This window comes from Protopterus annectens, chromosome 1.part0 (genome assembly GCF_019279795.1).
Source record: "Protopterus annectens isolate FY-2018-M chromosome 1.part0, PAN1.0, whole genome shotgun sequence".
Lineage (NCBI taxonomy): Eukaryota > Metazoa > Chordata > Ceratodontiformes > Protopteridae > Protopterus > Protopterus annectens.
In genome coordinates this window covers 553735343-553748797 of record NC_056725.1, presented here as the reverse complement: position 1 = coordinate 553748797, position 13455 = coordinate 553735343, and the positions used below count along the sequence as shown (strand labels likewise).

Sequence of the window (13455 nt, the reverse complement as noted above, 5' to 3'; positions counted from 1 at the left end):
TGTTCACTTTGCAAGAACAGGAAAAAGAAACAGTACGTTTTAAAACTTTTTCTCTTAACATTTCCCCCCTGAACACACTTTTATTTGTCTTATTTCAGCAATATATGGTAAAAACTAAGTTTTTCTTTGCATACATTACTTCACTGGCAAGACAAACTTTTAAACTTCAAAAACATTTGCAAAGTCACATTTCAATGTATTCACTTTCACCAGTCTGTTGCAAATGCTGGTACATCATCTTCGTAACAGCAGTATCAACCAGTCTTTGTAGAAGACCTCTGATACAGGGTATACAACAGCAACCACATACCACCACGATAGCCACAGACTCCAACGGACACCAGGAAACCGCTGATGAGATGACTCCATTTTCCAAACGATGCTTGTAGAAAGTCTGTAAAGGGATTATTTACCCCAGAGTTCTCTTAACATTTCCAAACCTTTCAAAGCTCAAGTGATACTTCCATCAGGCGCAGTGTTGTTTGGAATATATGTACAACACAGTCCCAAACATCTTGCAAACTCCTCCTTCTTTGGCCAGGAGCATATCCAACACAATTCGATTCTGCCATGCCACCTGCGAAGTGGCCTCCAGTTGTTCAGCAATTCCTTTCAATGCATCTTTGGTATAGTTCACAAAACGCTTTGATACAGTCCACATTCTTATTAGGTTGAATCCAGACAAAGATGGATGTAAAACCAGCTGCTATTTGGTTTATTGCTTTGTATTCATCAGGTACGCCTCTTGGTACGCCAATGCTATCGATGTAGACACCGTTATCGAAGGATTGCTTCGGTGCTTCTTTTTCTCCTACTCAACCACTTTGGCTTTATTTTGAGTTCTCTTACGAAATTGCTTGCTGGAACTGGGAAAATGTAGAATGGCAGTATTAACAAGTGCACAAGTTCCCTTCCAGGGAATCGTAAGCCTTGATCTGAGTCTGTTGTCTCCACATAACCACCATACGTCTGCTAAACTATGAGTTTGGTTCTCCAGAAATGGATTTTCTTTGCCATTCACAGTAACATTGCAATAGTTCTGTCCCATATTGCCATAATATTTCCCTGTGCCATCTCTGGAAATGCACATATATGAACCCGTATAGGAAATCGCTGCAGGCGGTTTCTCAACTTTGCTTATGACTGGAAAACGCTGAGTTTCATTTTTGTATTTATCTTCAGTTCTGTTGAATAATTTTAACAGACACGTTAGGTTACCTTCATCTTGCATCAATAGGACTGTCGCTAGTTGCTGTTTACCTTCAGCACAAGGAATACAGTTCTCGCGATGTGCTTCTCGGGTACTATATCTAACCCAAGATAACCATTCATTATGGTGTACGAATCCAGTCTCGAGTAACAATTGTTCTTCTGTGAAGGCAAAATCTGCTTTACTTGTCGCATTCTTAAGGCTTTGTACTTTAAGTTGGAGGGTCCCCAAAGGATCAGTTCTAGTTGGATGAGACACTCAGATTCCATAAACTCCTGAATCACTTTCTTGTGGTGACACAATGGTTATAATAATTACTTTGGTACCTTGGAAATGCGCAATTTTTATTCTTTGTTGCCGGCTTTTGTCTTTCTCTGGTATCACTGCACCACTTGTTTCCCATCCATTCACATCTGTTGACCACCAAACATTTGACCAGGACATACAGTCTATATTGCACAAGTATTTTGCACGAGTCAAGAAGTTATTATTGTTCCATTTAGAGCAGTCCAAAATTCCTTCACAAAGTTTCACCTTAAACACAGTAGTAACACCTGTTTGCGCTTGCAGTACCACCATTCCTTTTTCTCTTGCAACTGTTCCTTCTCATATGGACATTTATTTTTGCCACCAAAATCATCATCATGTAACAGTTCAAGTACCAGTTGAACATGGCCATCCTCCCTAAGGACTACCTCGCGCCATTGGTTTCTTCACTGGGTTTGAGACGAACTAACCCCTATTGGGCTAATCCCCCCTTTGTAGCCAGACTTTGCGCTCAGAGGTCCGGTGGAGTTTGACCAATATCAATGGCAAAAGGAAGAGCCTTGAGTTTTGTTTTTTTTTTTTTTTTTTTTTTTTTTTACAGTTTTTTTTTTTACAGTGGGTGATATGAATCCATGAAGTCCTCTCAGCGATCTTTACAGCCGTAGGTGTCGAGATAAGTACTTGGTATGGGCCTTCCCACCTGGGGGATGACCAATTCTTTCTCTTCACAATTCGGATCTACACCCAGTCCCCGGGTGCCACGCTTAACAAGGCTTCACCCTCTGGAATTTGCAAAGGAGTCATTGGTTACAAGAGATTTGACATTTAGCAGCTTCTTCATATAATCCACTAGATCCTCACCCCCTCACATTCCGCTGGCAACAATCCTTGCCACTGCGGGACGCAATATGGTCTCCATAACAAAAGTTCAAATGGTGTAAGTCCTTTGTAGGAAGGTGAGATTCGCATATACAGGAGTGCCAAAGGAAGGCACGCAGTCCATGATCTGTGTGTTTCTGCCATCAGTTTGCGGAGCTTACTCTTCAAGACACCGTTATGTCTTTCCACCAGTCCAGCTGATTGGGGATGGTAAGCACAATGATACGAGATCAATTTGAAATACTTGACCCAACTTCTGAACAATCTGGTTAACAAAACGAGACCCATTATCACTGTAAATGCGTCTTGGCAAACCAAATCAGGGAATTATTTCTGTAGTCAAAAGCTTTGCTACTGTTTGTGCATTCGGGTGCTTTACTGGAAAAGCTTCTACCCATTTAGAAAAAGCATCAATAATGACTAAACAGAACCTTTTTCCCTCCGAGGGTGTATATTCAATAAAGTCCATACAGAGTGTGTGGAATTGATATGGAGGGGTAGGGAATGCCTGCTGAGACTTTTCAACTCCCCCCTGAGCTTGATACTTTGCACATAATAAACAAGATAAACAGAATTGCTTTGTATAAGTTGAAAACCCTTTACACCAAAACACCTTAGACACTATTTGAATCATCGTCTGCACTCCACATGGGCAGGTCCATGGCTAACCAATGCTGCATACCTAAAAAGGTTTGAGGATAATACCATTTTGCCATCTGATGCCCTATACAACCCATCCTGTTGAGTGATACCATATTTTACCTAACGACATTTTTCCTTCTGTGTTGTCAAAGTTTGCATTACTTTGAGTGTCTCTAAGTCTAAGAGGTGTCTGAGCTCTAAATCATTGTCATGCAAAAGCAAATAATTTTCTTCAGCTGCCTTTTTTGCAGCCATATCAGCAAGTGTATTTCCCCTGGAGACAGGATCTTTTCTGTTGGTATGTGCGGAACATTTACATAGCGCTATCTGAAGTGGTAGTTGCACTGCATCTAACAACTGTAAAATTAAATTTCTGTGATTTATTGGTTTGCCTATCGCAGTAACCATTCCCCTATTCTTCCATTGTTGAGCGAAAACTACGTACAGTGGAGAAAGCATACGGACTATCTGTATAAATGGTCACTTTTTTACCCTCCCCTAAGGTACAAGCTCGAGTCAAAGCCACCAACTCAGCTGCTTGTGCAGAATAAATGTTTGACCATCTTTTTGCCTCCAAAACTTCAGTTTCTGTGGTGACTGCATACCCTACTAGTGTTTTTCCTACAGTGTCCTTCTTTGCTGATCCGTCTACAAACAAAACGAGATCAGAATCTACCAACGGAATATCCGTTAAATCTGGTCGGGGAAGCACTTTGTCATGAATGCTTTCTAAACAAACGTGTGGAGTACCTTCTCCTGGAGTTGGCAAAAGTGTCGCCGGATTAAGAGTAGTACATCTTTCTATGGTCATATGAGGCTGTGTCAGCAAAACTGTCATACATGACAAATGTCGACTAGGAGGTAAAAAGGTTATCTTATCTTGCAAAAGTATAGTAGCTACTGAATGTGGAACCCACAATTGTAATGGGTGAAACAAAACTAATGATGCTGAGGCTTGTACTGCCATGGCGGCTGCCACTGTAGCTTGAACACAATGCGCCAATGCCCTTGCAACAGGATCTAATCTGGAGGAGTAGAAAGCTATCAGTCTCTGTTTGTCCCCATGTACTTGTACCAGAACCGAAGTCATATATCCTCCCTTACAATCAACCATTTGTATAAACGGCTTAGAATAGTTCGGAAAACCCAAAACAGAGGATCCTGCTATCAATTGCTTAATTCTATTAAATGCCTGTATTGCCGTATTTGTCCACTGTATATCATTTTTAGCTGCCATGGGAGTGTCATAGATTAGTACGGTAATGGCCCTACTTCCTCAGCATAGTTAGGGATCCAACTTCTACAAAAATTAGTCACACCTAAAAAGGACATCATCTCCCGCTTAGTTGTGGGCATAGGTGTCTCAAGAATTGCTTGTTTTCTTTTGTTCTCTAATTGTCTACCTGCCTACGAAATTAAATAACCCAAGTACTTTACTTGTACTTTCCACAATTGTAACTTTTCTTTATTTACCTTATGTCCTTGCTCAGCTAAAAAACTAAGGGCAAGGGTATCCTTTCTACAACTTTCCTGCATGGGTGAGGCCAACAAAATATCATCTACATACAACAAAACCTGGCTTCCCTCTGGGGGAACAAACAGAGCTAAATTCGCAGCCATTTCTTGTGCGAATATTGTCGGACTCTCACAATAACCCTGTGGCAATCTGGTGTAGGTGTATCTTTTACCTTGATAAGTGAATGCAAACCAAAATCTACTCTCCTTATGTAGTGGTATGGAGAAAAACAAGCATTGTTTATATCTATGACAGAAAAATATCTGTGCTGAGGTAGTAAATCATTAAGTAATATAGAGGGGTCAGGGACCACCGGTGCTCTTGGGATCACAGCTGAACTGCTTGTAAATCCTGAACCAACCTCCATGACCCATCCGGTTTCTTTACAAGAAACAACGGAGTATTGCAGGGCGAATCTGGGCATTCAACAAGAATTCCTACCTGTTTTAGCTGCTCAATAACTGGCTTAATTCCTTCCTCTGCTTGTTTACTTAGCGGGTATTGGTGCTTACGAGGTCTAAAACCTGACTTTGGAGTTGTACATACTTCACCTGCTGTTTTCATTAGTCCTACATCCCCTTTACCTTTTGACCATAAATCTACAGGTAAGGTACTTAACGCACTATCTTCCTCTTGGGTTAGAAGGATTTGTAATGCCATTTCTGTTTTGTCATCCCTGAAGTGCACACTTGGTCGTGCCCAAGTCACCCAATTTAATCTTTGTACCTGGATCTGTTGATCTTTCAATTGACTTTCGGACATTGTGTCCCAATTCGTTACCTTTTTCGCCAAATCTATCCAATGTGTCCCCACCGCTTTAGTAATTGAAATATGTGGGCTATAACCTGAGCGATATAAAGAACTCATTTCCTAAGTGAAAGGACAGGTCACTACTGTATTACCTTGCGTATCCCAAAACATATCATTCAAAATTATCCTTGCACGTTTGTGCTTAAAGAATTCTTTTTCAAATTCTTTATCCAGACCAGGGGGCTTTCTGTAGAACATTGTATAATGTCAGTGCGCCGCTCCTAGATTTATTTAAAGCTAGGTTGATCAAATCTGTATCAACCCTCCCCAGCCCGTTTGAAATCAAGTCCTGGCTATACCAGTAAAACAAGTCTTGTACTCCCTGTATCATCAAGCCAGCCGCTAACCTTTTTGCCTCAATGCCTTTAGGTGCGGGAATTGCCGCTATTCCAAACGAATGCATCAAATCTCTTCCCAGCAAATTAACTGGACAAACTTTCAATATAATTACCCTACAACTAACGGTTTGGTTTGTTTGCGGATCTGTGAACAATAGAGGATGTGACAGTGGTTCCTTATAGATTTTCCCTGTTTGCCGCTTTCACAAGGACAAACTCGTCAGTCTCGCAGTTCGGGGGCAGAACTGCAGGACCCAAAAGTGTACGCGATGCACCCGAATCACATAAAAACTCCACTTTCTGTTCCTCAACCAAAAACTCTATCATGGGTTTTTGATCTAGATGCATAGCAATACCCAAATTTGCCAGGTTTATGACTTCACAGTCACAATCCTGCCCTTCCTTCTGAGTGTTCTGACATTCATCGCAGAGAGTGTCTGTCTCATCATCACAATCATTCTCACTTTCTTCTTCTCTACAATAATCACAATAATGAATTTGGCGCCTTCCTTTACTATCATATAGTCATGCGGAGCCCTTGTTCGTAAGCTGTGGGGGATGTTGCCACTCTTCACAGCCGGCAGCAAAGTGCCCACGTCTACCACACTTAAAACATTCTCCACGTTTTAACCTCCCCTAATATTCCTCTGAATGTCCACCTGGTTTATTTAACGTGTCCCATTTCGGACCCCCACTTTTTTTACGCCACCACAGCACCCTTGCCCCCTTTGGTCCTGTACCAAGAATATACCACCACCATCATCCCCTACTGCTAACACTTGTACTTTCTTTTTTAAATTGAAATGTCGTTCAGCATGCCGTGCATATTCAAACAAAGGTTGCAGTCTACATGTTCTATGATCTACCATATGCTTAGTTATATAAAACTACTTATCGGAGCCCTACAACCCTTAAGAAAAGCATTTTTCAATTGCTGTTCATATGGACTATCATTGGTCTGATCCTGCGGAATCATCATTCCACAATGGTTACTGAACACTTCTGTCAATCTTACAATATAGTGATCTACAGATTTATCATCATTTTGGATGCACTGATTTATTACTGTCCAATCTGCTCTTGGACGCCACTTATCGGAAATTCTCTTTAACAGATCAGTGACTCGCGTGTCTAACACCCCAGAATTATGCTTTAATGTAGTGCCGTCATCTGCCTTACATGTCCAAGTACCACAAACTAAGTGCCAATCTGGACTCAGGATTTGTCGCACTACTTGTTCTACTTCTAAACCATTTAGATGATAACTTAAACGCATACCAACTATGTCCTCAGAAAACTTTTGAAAGTTAACCTTGGGATAAGGAATACCATCTGTAGCTCGTTTTATATCCTCTCTAGCCCAGGGACGATAAACTAAAATAGCTGGCTCTTGTCCAACATCCCCTGCTTGTGGGTTTGCAACTTGTATTAAGGGAAGAGCTTCTGAGTAGTCAAAGTTTAATGGCCCAACGTCCTTGCCCTGCTGGTCCTGATCTTAACTGCATAGGTTGGTCTACCTGTTGCAAAGCAACCTTGGGTACTACGGGAATTTGCGGGTAAATTGGAGGGGTCACAACGTTTCCTTGAGCAGCCAATAACCCACCCTGCTGTACAGATCCCACATCTTCAGACTGATATTGAGGAGGTTCCGCCGGTACGGCAGCAGCAATTTCCCCATACGGTGGGGCAGTTGCCTGCCTTTGTACCGCACAAACTGTATGCTCATCCTCCTTATCTAAAAATAAAGCTACTTTTCCACTTGGCACCAGTGATCCCTTTTGATTTATTTTTTCTTTTTCCTGGCACTGTTTTTCTTTTATAGCTAGTTTATTTGCCTCTTCTAACCATCTTTGTGCTTGGGGAAATCCCAATTGTCTTTGTTTTTTAGTTCTAGTTCCCGCATCTCTTCAAATCTCCAACCAATTTTGCACAGGCATTCTTATTCAGGATACCATCAAAATCATATTTCAACTTCCAGTTTTTCAAAAATTTAACATTATTTTTGTTTAAACCTTTCATATACTTAGCATCAACATTTAAACAGACATCACTCTCACACTTGCAGCAACTCGAACCCATGTTTCCCCTAGATTTCTTATTTTAGGACTGTATCAAAGTTATTTTACAGGGCTTATTATAAAATGGGGCTATCTTAATGAGTGATCCTAACAAAATAATCTTAAGTAATCCTACCCACCCTTAACTAAAAATAAAACCCTTGTCAACAAAGTTAAATTGAATTAAAAGAAAATGTATTTTTCATCCTACCTGAACCAGATGAGGCTCCATTTCCCCTTTTGGTTCAGAAACCGTCCCTCAGATAGGGATCAGAGAGCGACCGGCCTCCTTTCAACGACAAATCAATCGGAGGACTTTCAGTCGAGGGAATCTTAAGATGAGAAACCTTCACCTGCACAGGTTTTTCGGTCTCTCTGTTGGTCTGATCCGTATCTTCGTAGAGGTTTCCGGTCCGAAGGACCAAAATGTCAGAAGAAAAATTCAAACAAGTCGCATCTGCCTCAGGTGATGAAAAAGTTCTTTATTAGTAGCTAACCAGATTACACAGCATGTTGGCCAAGATGATCTCCTCTGGTCAACTAGTTTACTGACATCAACTTTTATACTGCAAGCAAGACAACTTTTTGTTACATTTCTGACAGTTGACAGTTAGCTATGAAAAACAGAGGATAAACATGTTTATCACAAATCACCTCAAACCAACAGTTAGTACAGAATGTTCAAGTACAGAATGTTCAGTTCAACAATGGTAGCTCAAATTTTCCAGGACACACAGCCTGCTTCAGTAAATTAACTCTTACTCGGCCGTGCATCCTTATCCCAGGCTTCACTAAGCTATAACCAAATCTCTTTATTCTGAAATGCAGAAAACAGTTATTATTCAGGTTCATAAGTAATGTTGCATTTTGTTCACAGATGAGGCCCATCTCTGATAGGCATATCCCAACAAATAACATGTTCACTTTGCAAGAACAGGAAAAAGACAAATAACAGTATGTTTTAAAACTCTTTCTCTTAACACAAACCAAACTTCAAATACTGGCTCAAGTGCTTAATGGCACACACAGGGAGGACAGGCTGTACAACTATCACCTTTGATGAGGAACAAATGGGCCTGGCTCTCATGCCCTGCGGGAGTAACAAATCATCAACTAGGTGCAGAGAGGGAAGTCAAATCTCTGTGTTCTTGGGGGGGCAAAAATCTGAACAAAGTAATGGTCTTACTACACTACAGAACACCAATAAATGGATAAGGTAAGGTAGCATTTTACTACAGTAAGTTTTCTGATAAAACGCATCAGCTAAGTTAGAGAACAATGTAAAGCATACTTTAAAAATATTTCAATAAAAAATTACTTTTTTATTTCCAGCTCCAGTTTCTCAATCTGTTTCCTGTTTAAAGATAGTTGGCCATCTAGAAAATTAATTTGAGCTTCTTTTACTTGAAGATCGTGAGAAATCTTCTGCCTGAGTTTCTCCAGGTTGTCGCAGGATTCCGTGAGACTTTGATTTTCCCTCTTCAGTGCTGTCATTTCATTCTTTTCACTTTCAACCTGATCAAATATGAAAACATTAGTTCCATAAAATAAACTGCTGTCATCTTTCCTTCAATAGTCCAGATGCAGGGTTAACAAACTTTGTTGAAGACAATGGATTCAAAGGAGGAAAATAAAAACTTCTTGAACACATACTTCCCCATCAAGGACAAAGTATTTGTAAAAATAGCATTAAACAATGTATTTTTTATGCCTCCCCGCAACCCACTTAAAGGTCTTAAACTAATGGTAAAAATTACAAAACAGCAATGCAATTAATAAAGTGGGTCTTTAAAGCATACTTTAAACTCAGACGTGCAAAATGCAGACAGAACACTTAAATGCATGACTACAGTGACTAGAGAAGGTATTAATAAATAAATAAAAACAGCTTTGTGAACCTAGCACTGTATAAATGTATTTTTTCCTAGTTGTAAACTGGAGGAGTGGACTGATCCACTGCATAACCATTTCAGTCACAGCCAGGAATTACAATGAGGTATGTAAAAAGTAACGCAATGGAGCAGTAACAATAGTACAAAGCTTGCAGTTTGGAGAATATAATACACTGAAGGTAAAACAAAACAAGGATACAGAAGAGAATGGCATAACATTCAAAAACATAGTGAAGAATGCAGGGCAGTCAAGGTTGATTTTATTGCATCTTAATTCCATACATTACATTAAGCCACTGTATTGCTAACCTGCTTTTAATTTTTTTGTATGCAATCTTTACTTTGCTGTACTGCTTACTGTTCTATTTATACTTGTTTTGGACACTCTCTTTGCTCATGTATTTTTTTTTTCTGTAAACAGCTGTTGCCTCACACCTCTAGCTCACCTTGCTGGAAGTCGCCTGTTGCATATCTAACCTCAGAATATATGGAAAATACCCTGCCTGCTATTTTCTGTGCTACTCTTTCTTCATCTTAAACCATTTCCTACTTGATCAGTGTATTATAAACTCTAATTTCGGTCCTGTTAATGCTCTCGCTTTCTAGAACTCTCAGTCTTCTTGACAATAGTAGCTGTTTTTTTTTTTGCCTCCTTTACTTTTATACACCTTTTTTCATCATTTGACCATAGAATTTTGTTATATTCCAGTTAGTCGTGGACTGCACTCCCCACCCCCAACACTGCAGCACAGTAAATACAACATCCAACCTTGCAAAAGCTGACAGACTTGTCTTATTTAATGAAAAGGGAAATTACTTCATGTCCTTACATTCACCGCCGCAGTATTCATAACTCATGGGATTCCCTGTCGTGAAGCCCATCTTCCAGCCAGTCTACCAAAGCCTACTGATGCTTTAAGGTACACTGAATGTCACCAAAACACTCCTTGCATAGCATGGGGCATAAAGGCGACATTCAGGCGTACCTTCCTCGGAACTTCTTTGGCACTAGTCTGAATGCTGCTTTGAACCTGTCTGCTTGCCTCAGTCCGTTTTTTTGACACTTTTTCCCCCGTTTGTTGGAATTCCGGTGATTACTCCTGTTTGCTGAAGATCTCACTGTTGCAGAGAAGTAACCCAGTTGGGGTTTTTGTGCTTTTTTTTATTTTATTTGTGCTGTCTGGGGGATTTAGGTCATCCTGGAAGGGTAAATGCCAGTGCCGGAGACAGATTCCCCAAAAAGACTACCATGATAAGTGCCTTTTTTGTCTAGGAGCTTCTCATAACCATACATCTTGTTCGATTTGTCAGGCATTTGTCCCAACAACCCTTTGTAGTAGGCTTTCTTCCCTTTCATTGCATCTTGAGAGAGCCAGTCTCTTAAGCTTCTTGCTAAAGATACTATGAATAGAACTTCCTGCCCAGAGAGTCAGCCGTCAAGGAAGTGAAAAAGGTAAGACCAGAATCTTCCGCTGTCCAGCCTCTGCCAGGTGTTTCTCCCAAGGTCATTACAAACCCAGAGACTCGCCTGGCTGTGTTGTCAGATTACTCTGCTGTGTCCGGGTTGGAGGCCAGCAAGGATCTGGCAGACAGCATGTCCAAGGCTTTGCGAGCGTCCATTTCGGGCATTCTGCCTCGAGAACCATTTTTCCCCAGAGGTTCTTTGAGATCTCGTCTCAGGGTACTATTCAAGAGGTGCCCGTGTCGCAAAGGGGGAATGGGTTTTATTCAAGAATGTTTCTAGTGCCCAGAAATGCATGTACTTTAAGATCAATTCTAGACCTTTCTCATCTAAACACTTCTGAAGGTGCCTTCCTTTCGGATGTTGTCCCTTCAGGCCCCATTTCCTCTCTTGCTCCCTCAAGCCTTGCTGATGTCTCTGGATCTCAAGGATGCTTACCTCCGTATTCCAATCCATGCTCTTTTCAGGAAGTTTTTGCATTTTCTGTTGTTTCCTGGCATTTTCTTTTCTGTGCTTTGCCTTTGACCTTTCTACTGCCCTAAGGGTGTTCAGCAAAACTCTCACTCCTGTGATTGCTTTTTGCAGGCTTCAAGGGATCCAAATATTTCCTTACTTTGATGACCTGCTGATTCAGGCATCCTCTCCAGAGGTCCTTTTACAAAATCGTTTTACCATTTGTCTTCTTCAGAACCTTGGGTTCAAGATAAACTTCAAAAAAAGTCTTCCCCAACTCCTTCACAGGATCATGTCTTTCTGGGTTGCAGGATTCACACTGTGCCAATGCTGACATCCCTGCCTCCTCATTTCTTAATTTCAGACTCTTCCTTTCCTGGCCTCCATTACAGCCAGGGGGTTTGCGAGCTCTGGGTTTCATGGCTTCCACTATTCCAATGCTTCCTCTGGCCAAACTCCAAATAAAGTTCCAGTGGTTTCTGAAGTCAGTGTGGTTTCAACATGCACATAATCTAGACTGTACAGTTCCTCTTCTCACTTGTCTCAAGAAGGAACTTCTGTTGTGGATTCAGCAGTTGTTTGAATCCAGGGCTCCCTTTTCATCCTCCTCTTCCTCTCAGGATGTATTCACAGATCCTTCAGATGTGGGATGGGAGCAACGTTAGTCTCCCTGAAGGTTCGGGGAGTGTGGTTGCCTCGTCAGCAAAAGAGGCACATCGACATCAGAGAGATGAGAGGCTTTTATGCCAGCCCTTCAGGCCTTACTTCCCCTTTTCTCTCCAGGGCCCCTCAAGGTATTCACAGGCAATACCATGGTTATGTGGTATATCAGCAAACGAGGCGGGGGGGGACGGACAAGATATTAACTTATTTGCTGACTGGCACTTCTGGTATGGTATGGAATTTGTCAAGTATCAAGTGATCCTCCAGGCAGTTTACATTCCTTTGGATCGGAACAGTGTGGCAGACATTTTGAGCAGGTCCTTCACTCAGTCCCATAAATGGATGCTTCACAGGGATGTGTTTCTGGACATTGTTCACCAGTGGGGTACTCCAAGTAGATCTCTCTGTCTCTCCTCTGAACAGACAACTTCCTCTGTTTTGTGCCAGAGTCCCAGGTCCTGTGGTGTGGAAGGTGGATGCCCTCCATTTTCTTGGGAGGGGATGTTTCTTTATGCATTCCCTCCACTTTCTCTCATTCTGAGAGTCCTGTTCAAGATTTAACAGGACGCTCCCAAAATCTTGTTGGCAACACCCTTTTGGCTGCAACAGCATTGGTCCCTGTACTTCTGCATCTAGCCAAGGGCAATCACCACAAGTTACCTCACAAGGTAGATCTACTCACACAAGATAAGGGATCTCTCATCCATCTCCACCTGAACACACTTTAGCTGACACTGTGTATAATAGGGTTTCAATTCCTCACAAACCTCTTGTCTGAGTATGTGCTGCAGGTCCTGCAGGAGGCCTGAAAACCTACTACCAGGAAAGCCTACTTATCTAAATGGAAGAGGTTTTCTATTTGCTGTCGCTCTCGTAACCTGGACAAACATACTGTGGATGTTCCTTTGGTTCTCGCTTATTTGTGCAAGTTGCTCAATGCTGGTTGGTTTGGCTTACTCTTCTAACAAAGCCCGCTTAAATCAGCTCATTCTGCTTGTCTGCCTTTAACTCTTCCATTAGCTTCTAAATTTGAGGCCAAGCGGTTTCTTAAAGGCATCCTTAATATTAGGTCTCCAACAAAGCCTGTTCTTCCTCCCTGGGATCTTAATTTTGTTCTGGAGAAAGTGACTCTGGCTCCTTTTCAGCCTGCTGTTTCAGTTTCCTCAACATTGTTCTTGGAAGACCGTTCTTTTGTTAGCTCTTACTTCTGCAAGATGGGTGTCTTGAGTTGCAAACCCTTATGGCTTGTCCGCCTTTTTTGATATC

General features: G+C 41.4%; 1 protein-coding gene across 1 annotated transcript in view; it reads right to left on the bottom strand.

Annotated features, from left to right (window-relative positions):
• The window catches only part of CENPF (centromere protein F), a 1545100-nt gene that overhangs the window by 1385038 nt on the left and 146607 nt on the right, over window positions 1–13455 (bottom strand). Inside the window, exon 3 of the mRNA XM_044061312.1 lies at window positions 9038–9234. Within this exon, the coding sequence (XP_043917247.1) occupies window positions 9038–9234 (197 nt within the window). The remainder of the gene's footprint in view (window positions 1–9037; window positions 9235–13455) is intronic.